A 23,956-nucleotide genomic window follows, 5' to 3' on the forward strand; every position below is an offset into this window, starting at 1 on the left:
GGTAGAGGCAGCCTAGACCCTACAGTCAGGGGAAGCAGCAAGGGATCTGGGCTGGACAAAGGGGCACCTTGCCACACATGAGGCAAAGAGTGGGATGTGTTTGCTGCCGTGAGACCCTGCAGCAGACCTACACAGGGCTGGATATGCCACCCACAAAGAGTGCAGACAAGATGGAGAATGTGGTTAAGGCACTCGTGCAGACTACAGCAACCCAGCAGGAGGCTACGCAGGTCCAGATTGCTGTCAGCAAGAATCTGGCTGCAACAAGAAACCAATCAGCTGCTGATGAGCCAAGTAGCTCAGGACCTTGCTACCTGGCAGGAAGTGATTGCCCCGCTGAAAGCCCTGACCGTCCAGGTGCACAGCCAAGATCGGACACGGGTCCAGTGAACAGGCAGGTACCTACAAAAAATGATGGGGGAAGATGACATGGAAGTGTACTTCCTGGCGTTTGAGAGGATGGCCCAATGGGAAGACCAGCCCTGAGCCCAGTGGATTCAGGACTTGCAGTCAGGAGCATGGACCCTGTTGCAGTCTATACTGCTGACTGTGTGTGATCTTGGATGAGTCATTTCATCTCTTTGTTTTTTAGCGTGTCTACATATAAACTAGGAATAATGAGGCTTATGCAGCTTTGCATCACTCTTTGACATTTGTTGATATGAAATGTTACTGTTGTGAATCACTAATACTACTCATGCAGCTTCTAGGTTTTTTTTTTTATTTGAGGTCCCCCCATCCAAGTATTCACTTGATGCAGCTCAGCTTAATTTTTGAAATCTGATGGGATTATAGTGTAAAATGATATGGACTAGATTAATGTAGATTTTAATGTTCAGTATTCGTTAAGCAGTTATACTATTGTTGAGCCGTAAATGGTAAGTTCAATAAAACAGAAATTTTGCTTTTCTTCCATGGGTTTTCAGTAAAGAAGTATGAGCCACCCCTCATCCCCCATGTCACAATTTGGGCAAAGCTGTTATATAAACCTAGTTTTGACTATAATGTTCTAGTCTTTTAAACTAATCTAAAATGTTCACTTCATTAATTTTTCTCAGATATGTTTTACATTTGTAATCTACAGCTAGTTAATGTATTAGGAGTAATGGATAAATTTTTAAGAGCCACATCTTCAGCTAATGAAAACTAGTATGGGGCCATTGACTTCAGCTGAACTACACTGATTTCCACTAGAAGAGGGTCTGGCCCGAAGTATTTAAATACAGATTTGTTTTTTCATTACATTTATCATACTTATACTATCCCCAAATGCTTAACAATATTGAAAATAATAGCAGAAGGACAAAGAGAAAGTGAAGCACTCATGAGGGGAAAGCATGTTTTAAGAGGAAATTTTAATACAATATTGCAGGGCTCTAGTGCTTTTCACTCAAGGATCCCGAGACTGGCAGAAGCGGGGATGAAGCAAGATTTACCTCATCTCTGTCCTTGTGCCTTAATCAGAAGGCCATCCCTTCTCCCTGTGGATGGAGATTCAGTAAGCTGGGGTGAGAAGCAAGGCCATGTCACATGACAGGGGTTTCAGAGGAGGAGGATTTCATTCCAGCGGTGTCTGTGATGGGACAAAAAGACCAGAGATAAAATTGCGGGAGAAAAGTAGAGCTAGATGTGGTCTATGATGTGTGTAGGAACTCACTGTGGAGGGTCATAAAAGGCTGGTTTGGAAAGTTTCTTTATAAAATTAGTGTGTTGCCATTAACGTTCGTGTGTTTTGTTTTGTTTTTTAGAGCCATTTTCCAGTTGTTAAGAATGCAAACAGTACCTGGCCCAGTGACAGAGAGAGAGGTGTGATAGTCTGCATTCTATCAAAACAAAAACGCAGTCACGTATCACTTTAAAGACTAACAAAATAATTTATTAGTGATCTGAAGAAGTGGGTCTCTCCCACGAAAGCTCATCACCTAATAAATTATTTTGTTAGTCTTTAAAGTGCTACATGACTGTTCTTTTATTCTGATAGTACTTGGCCCAGTGTCTTGGGTTTATCCTTACCTCTTAAAGCATCTGATTGTCTTTGCTATAGTTTCAAGACTTTTCAGAGTAGTACTTATATTTGATCTTATTTTGGATTTTTTTTTCAACAACTGTTTAACAGTCATTGATATCTAATTTGCGATATTTGTAATCATTCAGTTGCTCTCAGTCATTCTTACGTGAAAATGGTTGTCCTGTTTCAGTAGCCTGGTACATTTAGGCTTAAGAGCAAATAACAGAATTATACACATCTTGGATTCTTACCATTATTGTTATCTTGATTTTTTTCTGCTCTTTAAGTTTGGCATATTATGTAAGGTGACAAAATTTATTCTTTTATTTATTTGACTTTTCATCTTGGAATATGTTAATTGGTGAGGACAAAGTTAGAAGACGGCCAAGAACCAAAATTAATTAAAAAATTAAAACTTGTCTTTTGAAAGTATTTTTAGACATAGGATAAGGTCATTCTGACGGAGCTCCCTCACATACCTAATTGGGGTCTGTCTAGTAAGTTTTGACAGCTGTAAGTGGAAGTTTATAAAGCTCTAGAGTACGCTGATGGAGAAGATGGGTTATTATACTCCCAGCTCTCTGTGTACTCAGATATCTAATAGCTATCAATTCAATGACAGGAACTAGCAAATAATATTTGAAGGGTAAATGGATTTCTTAGTTAAATGTTAAGTTTCCATTACCTGCTCTGGCAATTTCATCTTTAAAAGGAATATGATGTGAATGCTAATGATCATGAATATGCTGTAAAACTAAGCTGGGCTGTCATAGTATGTGGACTTTCACATAGTGGGTCTGGAAGTACCTCACATTCTTGGTGGTGGAAAAAAGTCTTTTGCCAAAATGTAAGTTTAGGATTAACGGGCACAAAATCCCTTGACTTCACTGGGGGCTGCTCTTGCTTACACAAAGGTTGAATTTGATTAATTGTTCATGCTGGTGTAGGAAAAATTAGATGTGTTGATTCAGATTATGTTGATTGATTATGTTGATTCCTATATATTAGGAAAATCATTCTAACTATAAAGTTAGTTAAGTTCTGGAATGGACTTCTGAGGGAGGTTGTGGAATCTCCATCACTGGAGCTTTTTAAGAACAGCATGGATAAACACCTGCCAGAGATGATCAAGGTTTATTTTGTGATGTCTCAGGGCGGGGGGCTGGACTTGATATCTCTCAAGGCTCTTTCCTGCCATACATTTCTATCATTATATGGTTTGTCCATAGTGTGGAGACAATACAGGTGTCACTGATTTATTTTCATCATATATCACACAAACACATTGACTTGTTGCTAATGAGTGAGATTGATGTGTTTTGATTACTGCATTTAGTTTTTTGTGGTGTTCTCTTACAGCAATGAAGATGGACCCAGTGCTAAAAAGGCAAAAGATGAAAATGAAGAAGGCAGCATTAGCATTGCAAACCTTTCTGAAGGACGTGTCACCACTGTAAGCACATCTTCATAAATTGTCTCTTTCATGGGCAGGAATAGTTATGGACCTCACCTTGGGGTCTTTTTCTGTATCAGCTGAAATACATTAATGGAGGGGCATCTCACTCTGAAATACATTTGAGAACTTTGAGACTAGTTTCTTCTGGATGTAAAATGAGCTGATTAGCCCTGTTCTTCTGTCTGTCTGAGGGCTTGTCTACACTCCCACCTTCCTTCAAAAGAAGGATGGTAATTAGGGTGCTGGGAGTTTAGTAATGAAGTGCTACCGTGCATAGGCAGCACTTCATTAGTAAACTCCCAACACCCTAATTACCATCCTTCCTTCAAAGGAAGGTGGTAGTGTAGACAAGCCCTGAATGTAGTAGCTAGCTAGCTTTGACTGTTTTTAAGGCAAAATTCTTCCTTCCCAAAATGCGTAGAACTCCCAAGAGCAATTCTATAGGTGTAAGTTAAGTAGAATTTCAGAATTGAGATTCACTGTTAATTGTTGCTCTTAATTTTCTCTTGTGTCTGATGCTTTAAAAAACAAAATTAAACCCTTAATATTCCATTTTTCCAAACATTGCTGAGAGTTCAGAGCCTATTGTGTCCACTGCCTGTGGATTCAAATTGCAAAATTGGTTCAATTTTGCCACTAGAATAAACAGCTAAAATAGCTTCCTATCTGTTAGAGTTCATTGGTGTGTACGTATATGCTGGAACTATGCATCTTCCTTTGGTATTAGAGACAAATGGTTATTTTATATAAATTAAAATAAGAATATCTCAGGTCTTGTCAACACTTGAAATGTATGATGTGATTAAAAAAGAAAGAGGGCTGTACTCATTTCACACCCAACATAAAAAGTGGATTTTCTAATAGCATATTATAGTACGCTTCTGAAAAATTAAAAAAAAATAAATCACAACCCACTAACAGATGGGCTTTTAAAGAAGCAGTTTATTAGAAGATCTGTGTGAGAATTGTTTGCATGTAAGGCATTAAAATATAAATAAATGTAGAAGAATTTTGACTCACTGTTCAAGGACCAGAATTTAAACATGCCATTTTCCTGAAGCCAGTAGGGGTATGGTGGTATAAGGTGAGCTTACATATATAGCCAGAAGACATCCACAAGCAAAATATTACAGAATGCAAACAGCAAGTGGATGGGCTACATAGTTTCTTTCCATTCCCAGACCTTTAGGCTACATCTATACTCACCCCTTCCTTTTGGAAGGGGCATGGTAATGAGCGAATTGGGAAGATGCAAATGAGGCACTACCATGAATATGCAGCACCTCATTATCAAAATGGCAGCCACGCACAATTAGAAAGCATTGCTTTCAAACCATGCACTGCCCGTGTAGGCAGGGGCCTTTTGAAAGGACCCCCAGACTTCAAAAGCCTCTTCTTCCTAAAACCAAATAGGAAGAAGGGGCTTTCGAAGTCCAGAGTCCTTTCGAAAGGCCTCCATCTACACGGGTGGCACATGGTTTGAAAGCAATGCTTTCGAATTGCATGCAGCTGTCATTGTGATAATGAGGTCCTGCATATTCGTGGAAGCACCTCATTAGCATCTTCCCAAGTCGCTCATTACCATGCCCCTTCCAAAAGGAAGGACTAGTGTAGGCGCGGCCTTAGTGCGGCAGTTACTTGCAGCCTAAAGAATTATTTTTTTTTTCATTCTTTTCCGTTTGCTATTAGAATATTTGTTAGACTACCAAGGGCCGCGTACTACCTTCAAAACCACAAGCCATTACTTAACTGAAGGCCAAATTGACCTTACAGAAGAATATAATGTGGATTAGGTTTATCAAGTAGGTTTATCAAGCAAAGCCAAGAACATTTCTCTTCTATTTTCACAACACCGGAGTCTTACTAAGAGAAGAAGAGTTACCTTCTATTTTGTGGTGATTCATAGTTCATGTGGTAAACTGGAAAAAGGATGCTAAACAGCATAGACTTGCATTTCTGTAGCTCTTCTGCCCCTTTGTGCAGTGAATTTTCCTTTGTCTGACCTGCTTTTAGCTCTGGTAGATTGTGTGAACTGCCTGCACTTGCATGCTTTCTCAAGGCGTTGGTTCTGAAATGTCAGACTAGACCAGAACGGGCGGCAGTTGACTGAACTGAATATTAGCTTCTCATTTCTACTGTCTTATTAGAGGTCCAAACAAACTACTGTGTACCCACAAAAAGTCTGAGAGGTTAAACTAGCGAGTAGCCTGAATTACTGTACCACTGACCTCCAACACCTAGACAGTGTGGTCAGTTCATAGGAGGGAAGTGTAGTAAGAAACAAAAAATGTATTTTCTCCATCTGTGTTAAAAGTGAATTGTAAATATTTGTGTTGCTATGCAGACAGAAAGGGCTCATATTATAATAATTCCTCAATCTTTTGTAGGTTGGAAGTATTAACCCTGCAGAAAACTTCTGTGTTCTAGTGAGGCAGAAGAATGCTAACTTCAAGGAAGGTAAGTTGCCTTCATTTGCCTTAACTCCATTTAACAGCATCTTACGAGTTCAAATGGCCATAACAAGAAAAATCATCACAATTGGCACTCATTGAACCTCTTGTGGACAGCCCGAGCTGAGGGCAGGGATTGTGTGAACTCTATAAATGGAACATTCTTCTCATTTATGGAGAAGTGTTTTTTTTCTGGATCAGGATTGCAGCATCTGAAAAGTCTGTCCTGCAACTGCTGATTTATCCTGTTGTGCGAAGAAATAAAAATGTAGCCTCTAATAACCTACATAAGTAAATAGTTACTAGCCTTGTGAGTGAATATGGCCATGTGGATTTAGGAAAGAAGTGGAGGGGAGAGTATGAATAGCTAGTATATGAATGGTGGGACATAAGAAGGCAGCACTTATATGTATTAAATATGCACTCAATCAACCTATTATTCAGCACACAGAAGAGGACGTTGATGTGACTGATCCATTCATTGTGATACATGCATGTCCTGATCTTGAAAATCCAAGTAAAATTTCCTGTGTGTTTATATTATTTCCCTCTGAAGTTGACATCATTTTAGCGTAAACCCTAGGAATCTTGTTCACAAAATGAATTTGAGATTGTATATCCAAATCTCCAATACATCATAATGCAGTGGACTAAATCCATAGACTAAAGTGGAATCCAAATGGCTCAAAATAAAAGGCATAAATAAAATACTCCTTTTGCAGCAATGAATTAAATCATAAAGGAAAGTTATTTAAGCCACAAATACTAAAATCTGCATAATGGCCATACTGAAAACTATATAAGGTTATATTTAAACTTGTCCATTCTTCAGTAGCTGTCCCTGAAATGGTTACCATCTGTGTCTGAATGGCTTTTTTCACTTCCAGCAATCTGCCTTCATTTTGTGTATGATATGGGCTATAATTACAGGATATGGTTATATGGAGTGGAGTCCAGATACCCATTAAGGAAGAGAGATGAGAGACACTGTGTAAATAAAAACATTTTCAGCACATTCATTTTTCTTCTCTAAAGCTTTAATAGTAGCTTGATAGATACAAAAAATTAAAGCCATATTTTTTAATGGCTTGATATATTGCTTTCTTGTGGCATACAATAATGAAGCTTGCCTTAAAATTGTCAAATGGGTTTGAATTTTTATGCTCGTTTTTATAAGGCTTAAAGTGAGAATTATTTTAAAGATAATTCGCACCACCACCTCCTTTCTGTGTTATTAAGATGAGAATGCTAATGATTCACATGTTGTACCACCCCCAACAAGTTCTCCGGCAAAACCAGTGAAGCTGCATCTGCTGTTTTTCATGTTTCCTAGGTTGAAAAAACAAGACTCCTAACCCTGGAAAAAAAAAATCCTTCAGAAAGGCTTTGACAGGATTATTTTTTATTGTAAGGAAGCAAAGAAGGGTACAAGCTGGTTTTGTGCAGTAACTACACTAGCATTTTGAAGCTCTGAAACTTGCCAAGAGTGGTCTCTAGCTTTATGGCATTCATGGAAGGAAGCAGAGTGTATGCTAAGTACACTACGTCCAAGGGCCATGTGCTGAATTTCACAGTATACACAATATGTAAGTCTTTAAGCTAGCGGGAACCAGCTAATTGAAAGTGTATGTATCTATTTGGGTTTATTGAAGAATGCCCTGATTTCAGACAGGCAGGGGCAGATGTAGATGTGCTTTCTGAGACTGGCACTTCAGTTTGTCATCAAACCGTAATCATGTTCTCTTTGTAACAGAAGCGTGTACAGTTTGTCACTGTAGAGTCCCACTTGCACATATTTGAGGATGCCACCTTGCCGGTATGCTGGTCATTGCAGCTGAAGCTGGCACTTTTCATAGTCTTGAGCGTTTTTTATGAGAGAGCCTCACTGTTTAGTGTTCATGGCCACAAGAATGTTATTTTATGCACTTTTTGCTCAGAATAGATTACATGTGCTCAGTCATCCACCAAGCGCAGTTGCTCTAATAAGAGCTTATGACATCTTTGTCAGTGCATGCAAATAAAATAGTTTGGTTTGTCTGAGTGAAACCTACTCATTCAGTGATAGTTCACTTACTGTTTTTGGTTCTCTGTGTCTTAAATATTGAGTCTGTTCTGGTCTGGCTATGGTCTGAAGAAGTGGGTCTGTCCCACAGAAGCTCACCTAATAAACTATTTTGCTAGTCTTTAAAGTGCTACTTGACTGTTTTTTGTTTTGATAGTGATAGTTCACGTGTAGCTTCATTTACTGTTGCTATATAGGATTGTTCACAGACTTAAGTTAGACTGATAAAAGAATGTGCAAAGGTCTTTGTTTTGTTCTATAAATTTTCCTTGCGGTTGTTAGCAGCAAAAATCTTGTCAGACAGCCTGCTTGTAGCCAGAACACATGCTAAAATAGTGTAATGTCTGATGTCCAGCAATCAGTTTAGAACTTTCAGTATTCCTCTGATAGAGATATTGCTGCGTTAACAGCTGTATAGGAGTGCCTAGAAAGAATTCATAATACCACTGTCACTTTTTGCATGTTTGTGCTTGTTGCAATTTTTTTTTAAACTGGCACACAGTGCTGAGAAATGATATTAGAGAGTAAATCTGTTCATCACATCTGCATATATAGATTTCAGAAAGTATCCTATTGGGTCTAGGGGAGTCAGAGTGTTTCCATAGCTTTGCGAATCTCCTCCTAAGTAGAAATTACTTCCAAGTTGTTTTACCTCATAATTGTTTCCTGTCAACAAGTGAATTGTGTGATGATTGATTTGCTTTGGAAATTTAATAAATGTTCACACTGGGTTGGTACTTTCTTTATAAGCTTCTCAGTTCAAAGAAGTGCAGCAAAGATGATTAAGGTTTATTATAAGGCAATACTATTTCTTGTTGGTACGTGTTTGATTTTAGTTCAACTGGTTGTTTAGTGCCCCAGATATCTTTCACATAGCAGAGCTAATTTGGACTTTGCTGCCAGATACATTAAAATCCATGACTGATCTGTTAATATAGTTTAGCCATTAGAAGATTTAAGTATTAAATTGCTTTGAAGTTCTCTGAATATTTGCCTCCTTGTATGCAGATTATTGGTCATCCAAAGCAGTCTCTCAGCTGCTCCCAGTTACACCTGTCATTGTATATAGTCCATTTTCCTTCAGTATGTAAATAAAGCATTGTGTTTTGGCGTAAACACAATAGAAGATTATAGATCAGTGTTTATTTACTAGTGATCTTTAAAGCAGTGCAGTTCTTACTTCATGACTACTTGGCGTGAGGACTTCAGAAGTTAAACTTGTATGCATACAGAGCTGGTCCTAGGGGCGGGCGAGCTGGGCAGTTGCCTGGGGCCACCAATTTCAAGGGGCCGCCGAAATGGACCATTCTATGTGGGGCCAGAGCCAGTGGGCACTTGCTGCATGGGGATGGGGCAGGATCAGGGCTGCAGCTGAGCGTCCTGGCAGCTGGGACATGCTGCAGGTGGCTGGGGGTGCAGCTGGGCTCAACTGGAGGGCATAGCAGGCAGGCGGACACAGCCAGGAGGGCTGTTTGTTTACTGTACTGGAACAAAGGGGCTACTGCTTGATTGATTTTGCTTACTAAGGTGACACTTTATTGGGATATAGTAGTTGCTCTGTGTGAAAAACTGCTTGGAGAGTTACAAACAGGAATTGAGAATTCCTTGAAGGACAAATGTGTGGAAACTTTCCTAAACTGAATGATACCTCTTAGACCTTGTTTCCACTATGCAGTGGATAGATGCTGCAGCAATCAATTAATCCACCAGCAGTAGATGTATTGCTTCTGCTTAGACATGATAAATCAATCTCCATGTGCTCGTCCATTTACTCTGGTACTCTGCTAGGTTGAGAAGAATAGCCGAAGTCGATGGGAGAGAAGCCCCCACTGACCTTACTACATGGAAGATCCAGATTTTGCAGGATCTGGAGTTCCTTATGTTACCCTGACCTGCATTCCCAGTTGTCAACATTTTCCCTCCTACTGCCCAGAGGATCTTCTCTACTTCTTTCCCATGGCATAGCTCACTGGGTTGCGTAGCAAATTAAGTGATTATAGTAGTCCTCCTCTTTAGACAGAAACATTACAAAAGAATATGTCATACCAGGGATCTGAACTGGATGAAGGCTCTTGATTCAGAGACAGTAAGATATCCATTCTTTAAGGCCCTCATTGTTTGGGATACATATGATACATCAGAGACCAACTCTCCAGTCGAAAGCCCCCCAGACACCTGTGCCTTTCTGGGACTGTTCATCTAATTGTGTCCGGGATGAAGTTTGAGAGACCAAAGATAAAGTATACTTAGCTAAGAGCCCTCATCTGTGCAATGATGTAGAGAAAGAGATAAGAGGTCTCAGAGGGGTAGCCATGTTAGTTTGTAACTTCAGAATCAAGCAGTCCTGTGACACCTTAGAGACTAACTAATTCATTAGGTTATAAGCTTTCATGGGTAAAACCTGATGAAGCAAGAGACAAGACTGAAACAACCCCCAACTCTTAACAAACCCTGTTTCAAAACTCACCTTTTGGCTAAAGCGCAGAGGCCTTCTCTCAACAGCTGAAACCGAGGAATCACAACAGAGAGAGAAGAGTGGTGGCTGGTAGGGAAGAGGAGAATGAAATAATAAGTTAACCTGTTATACCTTGGGAGTCAAAGAGCAAAATCCACTGTGGACAGCTTTGTGCAGTCCTTAGTGACAAAATTCAGCTCTACCTATTTAATGGCAACCTAATATCAGTCATCAGAAAGACAAGCCACGGCAGGGAATGTGGGACACTTGTCCCAGCATTGTCCATTCATTAGTCATTGCTGTATCTGAGGACAGAAATGGTTTGACCTGGCTGTTCCATGCTATTAAAAGAATCACACTTTAAATTCTGGTGCAGCCCCTTCCTCACATTACAAAGCAGCATTGTGACACAGTTATTTTAAGACCCATAGGACAAATCTTAAGAAGTAACTGTCCAATGTTTCTGGCATGAAAAACTCCACGTTCTGATGCCTGCCAGTGCTACAGAATTTTTTTTTTTTTTTTTTAAGAAAAAGAAAAGAATACGTGTCTGATAATTCCTTAGTGCCTGGGGTTTTAATTTAACACATCAATGAAAAGGCACCATTTGAAAGGAGGGAAAAAACCCAGCAGGGCTTGCTTTTATTAGTGCAATTTGTAAGAAATTAGAACATTTAATGAGAAAATTGTTAAGCATGGAAAAATGGACTGACTTAACTTGTGGAGTTTAGATAGTGAGGTTTCAATTTAGTTTGTTAGCTACTGGTAAAATAAATAAAAATGTTCTGTCCATCCTACATGGATGAGGGTGAGCTTTTTAGGTATTTGAATTACATTTTTGTATTATTAGTTCAGCATTGCACAGAGCCACCATACATTTCGTCCTCTGTGGTAACAGAGAGACAGCCATGCTAGTCTGTATACTGTATTATGAAAACAAAAAAGCAGTCCAGTAGCACTTTGAAGACTAACAATATAATTTATTAGGTGATGAGCTTTCATGGGACAGACCCACTTCTTCAGATCGTAGCCACACCAGAACAGACTCAATATTCAAGGCACAGAGAACCAAAAATAGTAATCAAGGTTGACAAATCAGAAAAATTATTATCAAGGTAAGCAAATCAGAGAGCAGAAGGAGTTGGGGGGGCTGTCAAGAATTAGATAAAGCAAAGTCTGTAAAACAGCCCCTATAATGAGCTAGAAAATTGTCATCTCGGTTAAAACCACGTGTTAATGTGTCGAATTTGAATATAAAAGAGAGTGGCTTTGATCCGAAGAAGTGGGTCTGTCCCGCGAAAGCTCAGCACCTAATAAATTATTTTGTTAGTCTTTAAAGTGATACTGGACTGCTTTTTTGTTTTCCTCCTCTAGGGACATTAGTTCAGCAGGTACCAGGAAGAGGGTGGGATGCCTTTTGTTTTACAACTACTGTTACAGTAATTGCCATTAAAGTAACAGCAACGAAGGGTCCTGTGGCACCTTATAGACTAACAGAAAAGTTTTGAGCATGAGCTTTCGTGAGCACAGACTCACTTCTTCAGATGCTGGTCTTGGAAATCTGCAGGGCCAGGTATAAATAAGCCAGAGCAAGGGTGGGGATAACAAGGTTAGCTCAGTCAGCAAGGGTGAGGCTTACTACCAGCAGTTGATCTGGAGGTGTGAACACCAAGGGAGGGGAAGCTGCTTCTGTATTTAGCGAGCCATTTGCAGTCTTTGTTTAAGCCAGAGCTGAGGGTGTTGAATTTGCAGATGAATTGTAGCTCAGAAATTTCTCTTTGGAGTCTGGTCCTGAAATTTCTTTGCTGCAGGATAGCTTCTTTTAAGTTTGCTACTGTGTGGCCTGGGAGATTGAAATGCTCTCCTGCGGGTTTTTGTGTATTGCCATTTCTGATATCTGATTTGTGTGCATTTATTCTTTTACGTAGAGACTGTCCAGTTTGTCCGATGTATATAGCAGAGGGGCATTGCTGGCACATGATGGCATAAATTATATTGGTAGATGTGCAGCTGAATGAACCCATGATGGTGTGGCTGATCTGGTTAGGTCCTATAATGGTGTTGCTGGTGTAGATATGTGGGCAGAGCTGGCAATGAGGTTTGTTGCATGGATGGGTCCCTGATTTAGAATGACTGTGGTCTGGTGTATAGTTGCTGGTTAGGATTTCCTTCAGGTTGGCAGGTTGTCTGTGGGCAAGGACTGGTCTGCCTCCCAAGGCCTGGGAAAGTGGGGGATCATTGTCCAGGATGTCCATTAAAGTAAGCTCAGGTGAGTGTGTTGCAAAACATAAAACCAGTGTCTAGCTGCATACGTGTTTTAGAGTCAGAATAAGAGTGAAAGAGCAGAATACAGAGTCTACAAATCTGGATTCTTCTGTATTTCTCTGACCCAAATTTACCAGTCTGTCTTCCAGGCCTACCTTTCTTGGTTTTTTCCAGTGCTCTAGCTCAGTGGTTCTCAGTCAGAGGTCTAGGGTTTCAGGGGATCTGCCAAAATACTCTAGAGAGAAGAGCCAGCATTAGACTCACTGGGACTCATGGCAGAAACCAATTCTGGAGCCCTGCTGCTCAGGGTTGAAGCCAGAGCCTTAGGGCTGTCACTCAGGCTTGAAGGTGAAGCCTGAGCTGTTTAGCTTCATGGGCTGGTTTCACCTGTAACATGGGGCTGCTGTTGCTCTGCTTCCTGCCCACTGCCGCTAGTCCTGGTTTTTAATTTTGTGCGTGTGCAGAAAAACAACTGTTGTGTGCCATATGTAGGCTCCGGCATTTTCATAGTATGCCAGGGGCTGGGAAGAACTTGGGGACGGGGTAAGGTTGAAAACCCCTGTTGTAGCTGACCTCAGCACATCTTGGGGTTGGTGTTCAGTGCTTTGATGAGCTAATCCAATGGAAAATCAGTGCCATGTTTCGTCTCCTAACTAGCTTGTATCTACTACACTTGTCACGGCTGATTGCTCACCCTGGCACTCTGCGTGCAGGTAATGGGGGCTGGCTAGCCTAATAAAAAGGCCAAACCCAGCCTCTGAATCTCCCACAGAGACGGAATATTCTCCCTGATACCAGTTTGCTTGGAGTCAGTTCATAGCTGCCACCATCAAAGTGCAAAAATCCCCTTTCCAGAAAAGAAATCACTGGGGAATCGCTCTTCTGAGGGTTCCCCAAGCGCCATTCTCCAAGGAGGGGGTAGACAGAGAAACAGATCTCTGATAGCTAGTTGGCTCAGCTGAGCATGCAGGCTTGAGGACCGCCCCCGCCCCCCTCCCACACGTGCGGATTACAGCGGAGCATTTAACAAAGAAAAGGTACTTTATTAAAACAAATGACATATTGGCGAGTATACTTAAAGGATTGGTCTAGCATAGCGATTGTAATCCCTGGGTGAAGAGACTTAGTGTTTGCAAAGCATAATAGATTCAAAGCCAGGTCTCAACCCATAAAAATGAATAAGAAACTCTCTAACACATCATTCTAAACACTTTCCCTACTTACATGTTTTGGTGATCCTGGGAGAGTACTTCCCAGGGGATTTATGTCCCCCTGTTCCTTCTGTGGTTCTCCTGCTGTGTCCTTTCCATGTTTGAATTTCTTCAGCTGCGTTCCTTTGGCTCTTACCATATTTCAAGGCCCAAAGTTGCCTTCTCTTTGCTTGGTAAAAACTACTTTACCCTTTCTTGGCTCTCATTCAAGACAGCATGGAAGAGAGTTAGGGAAAATCCTGTCTTGCCATTGTAGGGACTGGGGTATGTGTCATAATTAACGAGAGACAAGAATTTATCAGTTATTGTTTGTGTCCAGTGGTACCCAAGGTGTTCTGAATGCTGTCCAAATAAAGAAGGCTGATGCCCGCACCGAAAAGCTCGTAGTATAAAGATAGAGAAGTAAACAGAACGAAGCGGGAGGGATTGGAGGGAGGGAAGCAGCTACAGGTTGAGCCTCTCTGATCTGGCACCTCGGGACCTGACCGGTGCTGGGTGAGAAGATTTGCTGGACCACAGGAGGTCAATATTGTCTAGCACAGGGGTGTCCATCTTTTTTTACAGTGGGGGCCACGCACTGATTTTTTACATGTTCTGGGGGCCAAATGCAAAATAGCACCAAACCACCACCACCCTGCTCCCCAGGCTTACCCCCCTCACAGCTACAAACCACCCCCTGCCTGCCCCCAGGCATAACGCCCCTGGCAGCACCAAAGCACCCCTCCCCAAACCCAGGATTAATTTACCCAGGAGCTCCATATGCTGCCGCCCTCAACTACTCCTTTGCCAGGCAGTTTCCTCTTCACTGTGGCTGTGCAGCTCTCCTAGTCCCCCCAACACATCGCGGCAGGGACAGCTCCCAGCACCCTGTTGCGCTGAAAGAATAGAACTCGATTTAATTGGTTTAATGCCCTGTCAAACTGTTTAATGCCATCAAGCCAATTAAATTGAGTTCTACTCCAGAGTTTCTCAACTTTTTTTTTTTATAAAGTACCCTTTTTTAAAAATATGAAATATTGTATGTACTCCCCAGTACCCACAATTTTCAGACACACAAAATCCCCAATCTTCAGCTCTCCTCCCCCAGAGCCAGGCACCCCCAGCCTCCCTGCTTTAACTCAATCTCCCCTTCCTTCCCCCAGAGCCAAAACCCTCCAGCCCCCCCCCCCACTTTAAACCAATCTCCCCTTCCCTCCTTCAGAGCTGGACAGCCCCAGCTCCCCACTTTAACCCAACGCCCTCTTCCCTCCTCCAGAGCTAGCCCCCCCCCCCCCCCACTGCTATAATCCAATGCCAGCAACTCACCGGAGCCGCTGCCACGCACTTCTCCACCCAACTGCCTGGGAAGGACACGTGCACAGAGCAGCACACAGCACGCCTGTGGCTCTGAGCATTTTATTGCTTTTAAAAATGGCGCCGCTGCAGGCTCTGCATGGCGTATGTTGGTCATCTCTGGTCTGGCAGCATTACCAACACTTTCATGGCTTACTGGGCTCTTTGAAGATGTGTAAAGGTAAAGTAGAGCTAAATAACAGCCCAGAATGCTGAGAGCCTGGACTGGTGGGTGGACACAACCTTTATGTGACCACAGGAGGTTTGGCCACACCCATGATAAGTGGGCATCCAGCTAACTAAAATCATGCCAGATTATGGATGTTGCTGGATGAAAGTGTTGCGGATTAGAGAGGGTCAACCTGTAGTACATAGTAAACTCTCAAAATACGTGGCTTCAAGTTGCACATGACTCACTTTAATGTGAGTTAAGCACAACTGGAAGCTGCTCTGCGACTCTCAGCCTGCCTTTTCATAGGTGGTTTAGGCATTTTACGTAGGGGCTCCAGTTCTCCTATGCGCCAAGCAAATAGGGTCAAAGCTTGTTTCCTTGATCTCAAGTTACAAATTCCCCTGCCTCAGCCATGTTGGGATTTGTTACAGATTTTGTAGACTAAATGATTATTTTCTGTAGCTTGGAGTAGGCACTCCATTATTGGGAAAGATGAGCAGCTTGACGCAACATAGATAAGATTGACTGGTGTTATCAGTAGATGTGTTATAATTAGAGAAAAACGGGCTGTAGGAGAAATAGGGAATGTACAGCCAGTCAAACAGAGATTGTTTTCATCATTCTGAAAGCATGCCTCCCCTGCTTTTGTCTTTCAGTGAGCCAGCAGCTGGTTAGCCGCATTGACCAGTTTTTGGAAACTAAAGGTTTACAATACTACATGAAGAGTATCAACTGTATTAGAGTTTTCAGAGAGGAGGCCATTAAGGTAATGCTATTATGTGAAACCTCTACTGTGAGTCAGATGTCAGGGCATGATGTGCAGACCTGCTGTGTTAAAAACTTAAGAGATCATGACACAATCAACAGATCTAAGTCAGTTATATTACAGTGGACATTTAAAAAAGATTTTGTTGGTTTGGTCTTCTGGCCTCAATCGAATAAGGACCAGATATGGTTTTGATTTTGTAATGTGACAGTACCTGTTATCTAGTGGTTGAAAAGGAGAAATGTGCCAGCCTCCAAGTAGCCTCTTAAACAAAATTAGTCACAAAAGGGCGTGTGCAACTTTGCGAAGTGCAGTTTCTTTTGTGATGCTGGGCATATTAGAAACTCTAGTTCTAATGGAACTAGATCACGGGTTCGCAAACTGGGGATGAGCCCCCCAGGGGGTCATGAAGAAATTCCAGTGGGGGGTGGGGGATGAAGCGACCCAGCCCCCACCAGAAGAAAGAGCCAGATTTTGGTTCCAGCTCTCAGCCCCACCATTTTGCTTGGCTGACCTGGCATGGTCGTTATAAAAAGCAGGCAGCCGGTGAAGACCCATGTGTAATTAGCTGCCTCCTGCAAAGCTGAGTGAGTGTGGGGTGGTGCGGGAGGAGGAGGAGGATGGGGTTAGATGAGGCGCTGGGGGTGCCTTGCTTGGGTGAGGTGGATGGGGATAGGGTAAGAGCCGGCGGCTGGTGGCGCCTGGCTTTGTGGGAGGGGAGGGGCTTGGGCGGGCAGTTCACAGGGCTTGTGGGGCTCAGGCAGCTGGCCAGCTTGCAGGTCTTGCAGAGCTGAAGTGGCTTTCCCTGGCAGCGTGGGGCTCGGGTGGCTCAGGCTGGCAGGCGGGCAGCTGACCCTGGCAATGTGGGGCTAGGGTGGGCAGCTAGTGAGTGGGTGGCTGGTTCTGGCAGCGCAGGGCTTGAGCAGCCATTGGGCGGCTGGACCCAGTGGCTGGCTGGCTGGCCCTGGCGGTGCAGGGCTCAGGCAGGCAGCTGGCTTGGGTAGCTCTGACAGCTGGCACAGGGCTCAGGCAGCTGGCCAGCTGGGACTGCACCAGCCACCCTCAAGGAGCCAAGAAAAACTGTTGGTGCTTATTTTTAATTGTAAATAACATTTTTATATCAAGTTGGTGTTTATTTTAAATTACAAATTGAATTTTTTGTTAAAGGGAGGTGTTGGATGATGGTAAAGAAGTGGGGGTGGGGGTGTGAGGGTTTCTCAAAAATCAAAAGGGGGGCCTGATGCCAAAAAGTTTGGGAACCACTGAACTAGATAAACGTGGAGTGGTTTGCATTGTGTTTTTTCCTGTTCCCCATGTTCAATGTCTTTATGATGCATTAAGATTATAGCTTTTTGGTATGAAGCAAACTTTGTTTTCTGTAACAAGAAGAAGTCCTGTGGCAGACTAACAGATATTTTGGAGCATAAGGTGCCACAGAACTTCTTGTTGTTCTCGAAGATACAGATTAACATGGCTCCCTCTCTGATATTTATTTTTCTGTGTTACCTTTGTTGTTGTTTTTTAGCTGTCAGAGGTGCAGTGCTTTAATGATTTCCTGCGGGCCCTGAAAGATAAGGTGGAAGATAAAGCCTTAGCTGATTTCTGGGAGATCCTGATACAAGGTATGATGACAGTTGACTCTCCCATCACACCTCCCACAGTTTTTCTTCAAATGATAAATTGTATGAGAGGGATCTACATGTTAGCAGGGGGACGCTGAAAATGAATAGACCAGCATTTCTAGTTCACATGGTTCTTACATGCCATGCAAAACTTGTCTTTCACTACTAAATATATTTTTTTTCCACTGGTTTCTTATAAACGGTATTCCAAAATGTTGTGCCAAGTTAAATTCAGTTACAGTGGTAAATTGATAGCACAGTGAGAGAAATTGAACAGCATAGGGCAAAGAAGAGAAGAAAATAACTGGAGAGCTGATGCACTGGGGAAACAGGAAGGCTCTCTCGTATGGCAGAGGCTGCAAAGAAGAATTCTGCACAGTGATCAGCAACATATTTCAGTGATGTTAGAGTGACCTGAAGGAAGGAATATGTAGTAACATGACACACTGATGATTAAACTGAGGAGGAAGACAGCATACTTCTAAAAGGCATGGATGGACCCTGAGCACTAGGCAAATGAGTGGGGATGAAAAACCCAACGCTCTAAAATTCTTTTCTTTATTTGCATAAGTACGTGTGATAATCTACTTAAAAAGCACAGTTGCCTTTACCATTGTATTCATGGTAATATAAAAGTTGTTTTTTCATAGCACCTTTTGTGCAGAAAGTCTCCAAACTACATGTCGAGGTGATTTCACCCATTGCTGAAAGAGAGCATAGCATTTGTTCAGCAGTGTACAGCAGTAGTTTACAACATCATGGGTACATCTACACACGAACGCTACATCGAAATAGCTTATTTCGATGTAATGACATCGAAATACGATGAATAAAGTCTACACGTCCTCCAGGACTGGCAACGTCGACGTTCAACAGCGACGTTGCGCAGCACCACATCGAAATAGGCGCTGCGAGGGAATGTCTACACGCCACAGTAGCACACATCGAAATAAGGGTGCCAGGCACAGCTGCAGACAGGGTCACAGGGCGGACTCAACAGCAAGCCGCTCCCTTAAAGGGCCCCTCCCAGACACAGTTGCACTAAACAACACAAGATCCACAGAGCCGACAACTGGTTGCAGACCCTGTGCATGCAGCATGGATCCCCAGCTGCAGCAGCAGCAGCCAGAAGCCGTGGGCTAAGGGCTGCTGCACACGGTGACCATACAGCCCCGCAGGGGCTGGCGAGAGAGCGTCTCTCAACCCCTCAGCTGATGGCCGCCATGGAGGACCCCGCGATTTTGATGTTGCGGGACGCGCAATGACTACACGGTCCCTACTTCGACGTTGAATGTCGAAGTAGGGCGCTATTCCTATCCCCTCATGGGGTTAGCGGCTTCGACGTCTCGCCGCTTAACGTGGATGTTAACATCGAAATAGCGCCCAACACGTGTAGCCGTGACGGGTACTCTTTCGAAGTTAGTGCCACTACTTCGAAGTAGCGTGCACGTGTAGACACGGCTCATGTGAAGAGTATCGTGTCCAATTGAAACTGATGGGGGAGACAGCCTTGAGGGAGTCTAACAGCCACATAATACACCTTCAAAAATACTGGGTTCATAACGGAAATATGGCCCAAACAAAATCATGGTGGGATGGCGCAAACAAAAATTTACAGCAACAGGAACAATTTTGACTGGAAGTAAAAATTACGAATACAATCTGCACCGAGATTTGCATGTGTGGAATGACTGTTTCACTTTACTTAAAAGAAGATAGAGTGTTTATGCATAATCTGCCTTCTAAACATTGTTTTCAATGACAGAAGTGAACTTCTTTTGGATGACTAGAAGCTGGAGAGTCTACTGTATGTTGTTTGAAGTATAATTTTACCTGGGTTTCCTATTTGATCTATTATTTCAGTATCTTAATAATTTGATTGTTATAATATATTCGGTTACCTAAATGGATGGCTCCAGTGAAGTGTGAATATTCATGAATTGTATTTGTGTGTCATAATAGTTAACTTTTCTTTGAAAACTACAGTCTCCCCTCAATTTGAGAAGTATTTTTTTCTTGTCAGAGACTGCACATTTAGAAGTTTGAACTTGAAACACTTTCCATTTTTAACATTGAGTGGCTTTCAGGTAAAGCTTTATAATGATATTTTTGTGATTTGATTTTCCTCAGATGGAGTTTCTTTGATCACCAAAGATGAAACAGAAGGTAGTTCAGTGACAAGTGAGGAAGCCAAAAAGGTATTATTTTTAAACTCTTACATACCTAGGTGCAGCCTTTGCTGTTCCAGGGGAGGCATTTTTATATGGACAAACCATTAAAAGAATGAAATAGGGCATGAATTAGGAGAATGGAGTCCTTAGACCACGGGTGGCTAACCAGATAGAGCCAAAATAGCAGTGGATAGAGTTTATTTTTATATATCTATATATGATCTATATATATTTTTTTAGATATCTATATATAGGTAAATACAGTAGGGTCTCAACATTCGCGAGGGTTCCATGTTGAGAACCCTCGTGAATGTTGAATTTTGCAAATATGGCAAAGCGGCAGCTGCCGGTGCTCCCTGCCGAGAGCCCCAACGAGGTAGCAGCTGCTGGCGCTCTCTGTCCCAGAGCCCCGGGGATTGGTGGCTGCTGGTGCTCCCTGCCCTGCAGCCTTAGCAAAGCGGCAGCTGCCAGCAATCCTGCCTGGGGCCCAGGGGAAGCAGCCTTTTGCGAATAATTGAATTCATGAAATTTAAGTTCACAAATGTGGGGACCTTTCTGTATAAAATATAAATATAAATAAATATATCATATGTGCCCCCCCAGCTCTAATGCCCTCCCCTTCCCCCAGAGACAGGTACTTCCAGTCCTTCCCCTGCCCCCCCACTCTAAATTAGTGCCCGCCCCCCCCCCCCCCCCCCGAGCCAGATGCTCCCAGCCATCCCTGCTCTAAATTAATGCCTTCCCAGAGCCAGCACCACCCTCCCACCTGCACTCTAACTCTGTACTGGCAATTCGCTGGAACCATCACTGGAGCTGCTGCCATGCACTTCTCCCAGCAAGCGTTGGGATGCATGTGTGGAGCAGGTGGGTGGCACACCCAGCAGGCAGCTCTGAGGAACTGCATTTAAAGGCTCAAAACCACCTGTGGCTCGAGAGCCACAGGTTGGCCACCCCTGCCTTAGACCATAAAAGTGAAGGGGTCTCAAATCAATCTCGGCATATTCACATCTCACTTAACATGAGATAAAATACAGAAAAACTGATAGAAAGAGGATCGCTGAAATGCCATGGTACTTTACCGAAATAGGTGAGTCCAGTACATCAAAGCTAACACACACACAGATTAGAATTGTGAGCGTTACCACAAAATTGTTTTAGCCCAGAAGGGTCCGTGGCCTGTTTCCAGCCAGCACAATGATGCCAATTATATTTCTGTTCCCAGCTGCATGTGCCAAGAGAGGTGGCATTTAGTTATTAATTATTTACTTAAACATTTCACTCTCAAGGAGATTCATCATCTAGAAAAAAACCTACCCTAGTGTCCAGGCTACATGAAGCTAGCTTTCACTTCTTCAAGCCCTCTCTATGCTAACAAAGAGAGCACAACAAACCATTGGTTTTCAATGGATGTACATACCGTGCATCCATACCCATGCAACACAGAAGCAAATTCTGGTAATAGTCTTTGCTTGTGGTTTGCCACCTAAGTAAGGGAGAAATCTGTGTAGACTAAAGTCAGATCTGTCTGACCTCGTACTTTGCAACTTACCATCATCCTACAATCAGAGCTCACAGGTACACTGAAAAAACAAGAAGTCGTCTTGTGGCACCTTATAGACTAACAGATTTTTCAGAGCATAAGCTTTCGTGGTCAAAGACCTGCTTCTTCAGATGTAGTGGGTCTATGCCAACAAACACGTATGCTCCAAAAAATCTGAGTCAGTAAGGTGCCACAGGACGACTTGTTGTTTTTGCAGATGTAGACTAACATGCCCACCTCTCTGACACAGGTACATTGAAGTTTGTAGTAGATTCTGCCTCACAAACAGATTGGAGTCCTTGCCTCAGTGCACCTCTGACACAATATTCTGGAGAAACAAGAAAGATAGGTCAATGGGCAATAATTTTTGGTGGGGGGGCCATTCCAAGAATTCGGAAAATGGTTAAGGGCTGCACTCTTCCATGATATTAATGGAGAAGGTGCAGGGTCTAGGTTGGAGGTTGGTGCAGAAGGGAGCTTGGGGTAATGGATTGGGGTGCAGGAGGAGTTGTGGGGTCTGGGAGGGTGTTTGAGTGAAGGAGGCAGCTGAGACCTGGGGAAGGGGTTTGGGCTGTGACCTACGGCAGGAGGGACTTGTGACCTAGGGCAGGGATTGGGGTGCAGGGTATGGGAGGGTTATGGGTACAGGAGGACAGGCAGAGGGTTTGGGTTGTGGAGCACGAGTCGGGGCGGGGGGAGGGAGAAAGGGTGGAGCTGGGATGCCAAAGGCAGACCCTGGCTGGGAGACTTACCTGAGTGACTACCAGCCAGCAGATCAGCCAATTTCTCATGCAGGCTGCCTGTCTACCTGGTCATATGCCTCTGTGAACATCTATGAGCCTGAGGGAAAGAGGAGGGGGCTGTTTCAAACTGGAAGCTTGCATTGGCCAGAAACCAGCCTATGGGACTGTGAAACCTTTCCTCCATCTTGCTGCCCTCCTGGCTCCCAGCTTTTGAAGAAGGAACAGGGTCCACAGCCGTTTTTCTGAGTAGTGTGTGGGGCCGGGGTAGGCAGGGAGCCTGCCTGAGGCTCCCCACTGTCTCTATGGGTTGGATCTGGTGGCTTGGCAGGCCAGATGCAGCCCACGGGCCATATTTTGTTGGGTTCTGTGATAGAGCATTAGTTCAGGTCTCACTTGTTCTATTCATTGTTGCACGTCAGCCTTTGTAATAAGCATGGCCTCATATCCCTGCCATAAAAGTCAGGGACTATCATTAATTGCCCCTTATTTGTTCAGAAACGTTAACTAGGATGTTGCACAGTTGTGGCATGATCAAAACAAAATAAAGAGCAGAGTGAGGTTTTATAGTGTAATAGGGGGTAAGCTTTCTAATATGGCAGACTCGAGTCTCAGTCATGCTGCATTTCAGAGCAGATGTGCCAAATCTATTTGGCTGTGTTGTCTGTTATGCTGCTGACCACTCAACCACACACTCTTCAGAAGAGAATCTTGATTCCCAGCATTGTTTTGCTCCTCGGATTCCAGGCGTCTTGTGCAAGACCCTTGTCCTTAACGAATCTTTTCTCCACCCGTAACAAATTGTGAAATCAGCTCATTGGACTCACACACCAAGAAATATCCTTTGAAATAGATTTTATAGTTAAAAGCCACCAACGTAATTTGTCACAACATGCAACAAACCACAGCTGTTGCATGTCTCAGTGATTGATCACACATTTTGATTTTTTTTGTGTCTGACAGTGGCAAGTTTGAAGATTGAGAGGTGAGCTACAAGTGCAGTGTCTTGTTTCAGGCAAGAACACAAAAACCTTTGTTCAGAAATATTCAGAACTACAGCATCCCAGAATACACTGCAGGTTGGACCTCCCTGTTCCAGCACCCTCAGGACCTGGCTGGTCCTGGATGAGGGAGCTTCCTAGACCGGGGAAGTCAATTCTGGCTCCTGTGCCACTGGCCTGCCAGCCCAGCTCAGTCCCTGGCTCAGCTGCCAGCCTTCCTGCTGGCTACCTCCTTTCCACTGGCCCAGCTAGGATCTAGGCTACAACAGTATTACCAAAAGGCAGCTCTGCTGTGCTGTTAGCCCCTGGCCCCAGATTTAACCCTACCAGACTCTCACCCCTGCCGCTGCACTGTGGCAGGCTTCCAGCCCCACTAGCCCCTGCTGCTGCGAGAGGCTCCTGCCCCCAGGACCTGCCGGCGTGCTGGGCTACCGGCCTCACTGGGCTGGGCTATTGGCTCTGCTGACCCACTGCCAAGCTGGCCCACTCAGCTTCCAGCCCCCAGTCCCAGCTGATCTGCCAGCCCCACTGCTGCTGGCCCAGCCAGGAGCTCAGCCACTGGCTTGGCAGGGCTTCCAGATGCCAGCCCTCTACCAGGACACTCTGACCCAGGAACATCTGTGGTCCAGATGTTGCTGGACCAGAGATTACCAGTTTTGAGAGGTTCAGCCTGTAGTACACTATTAGAGGTAAGAGACGTGTGGC

At 43.5% G+C, this 23,956-nt stretch overlaps 1 protein-coding gene across 3 annotated transcripts in view; it reads left to right on the forward strand.

Annotated features, from left to right (window-relative positions):
* The window catches only part of XRCC5 (X-ray repair cross complementing 5), a 68,895-nt gene that overhangs the window by 39,504 nt on the left and 5,435 nt on the right, over positions 1 to 23,956 (forward strand). For 2 of the 3 annotated variants that reach the window (XM_075001340.1, XM_075001339.1), the window contains 5 exons: positions 3,368 to 3,461; positions 5,852 to 5,921; positions 16,068 to 16,177; positions 17,703 to 17,799; positions 19,930 to 19,997. In XM_075001340.1, the coding sequence (XP_074857441.1) occupies positions 3,368 to 3,461; positions 5,852 to 5,921; positions 16,068 to 16,177; positions 17,703 to 17,799; positions 19,930 to 19,997 (439 nt within the window). Of the gene's footprint in view, positions 1 to 3,367; positions 3,462 to 5,851; positions 5,922 to 16,067; positions 16,178 to 17,702; positions 17,800 to 19,929; positions 19,998 to 23,213; positions 23,236 to 23,956 lie in introns of all 3 variants that reach the window. The other variant, XR_012646409.1, reaches the window with a different exon arrangement.

Source organism: Carettochelys insculpta, chromosome 8 (genome assembly GCF_033958435.1).
Source record: "Carettochelys insculpta isolate YL-2023 chromosome 8, ASM3395843v1, whole genome shotgun sequence".
Lineage (NCBI taxonomy): Eukaryota > Metazoa > Chordata > Testudines > Carettochelyidae > Carettochelys > Carettochelys insculpta.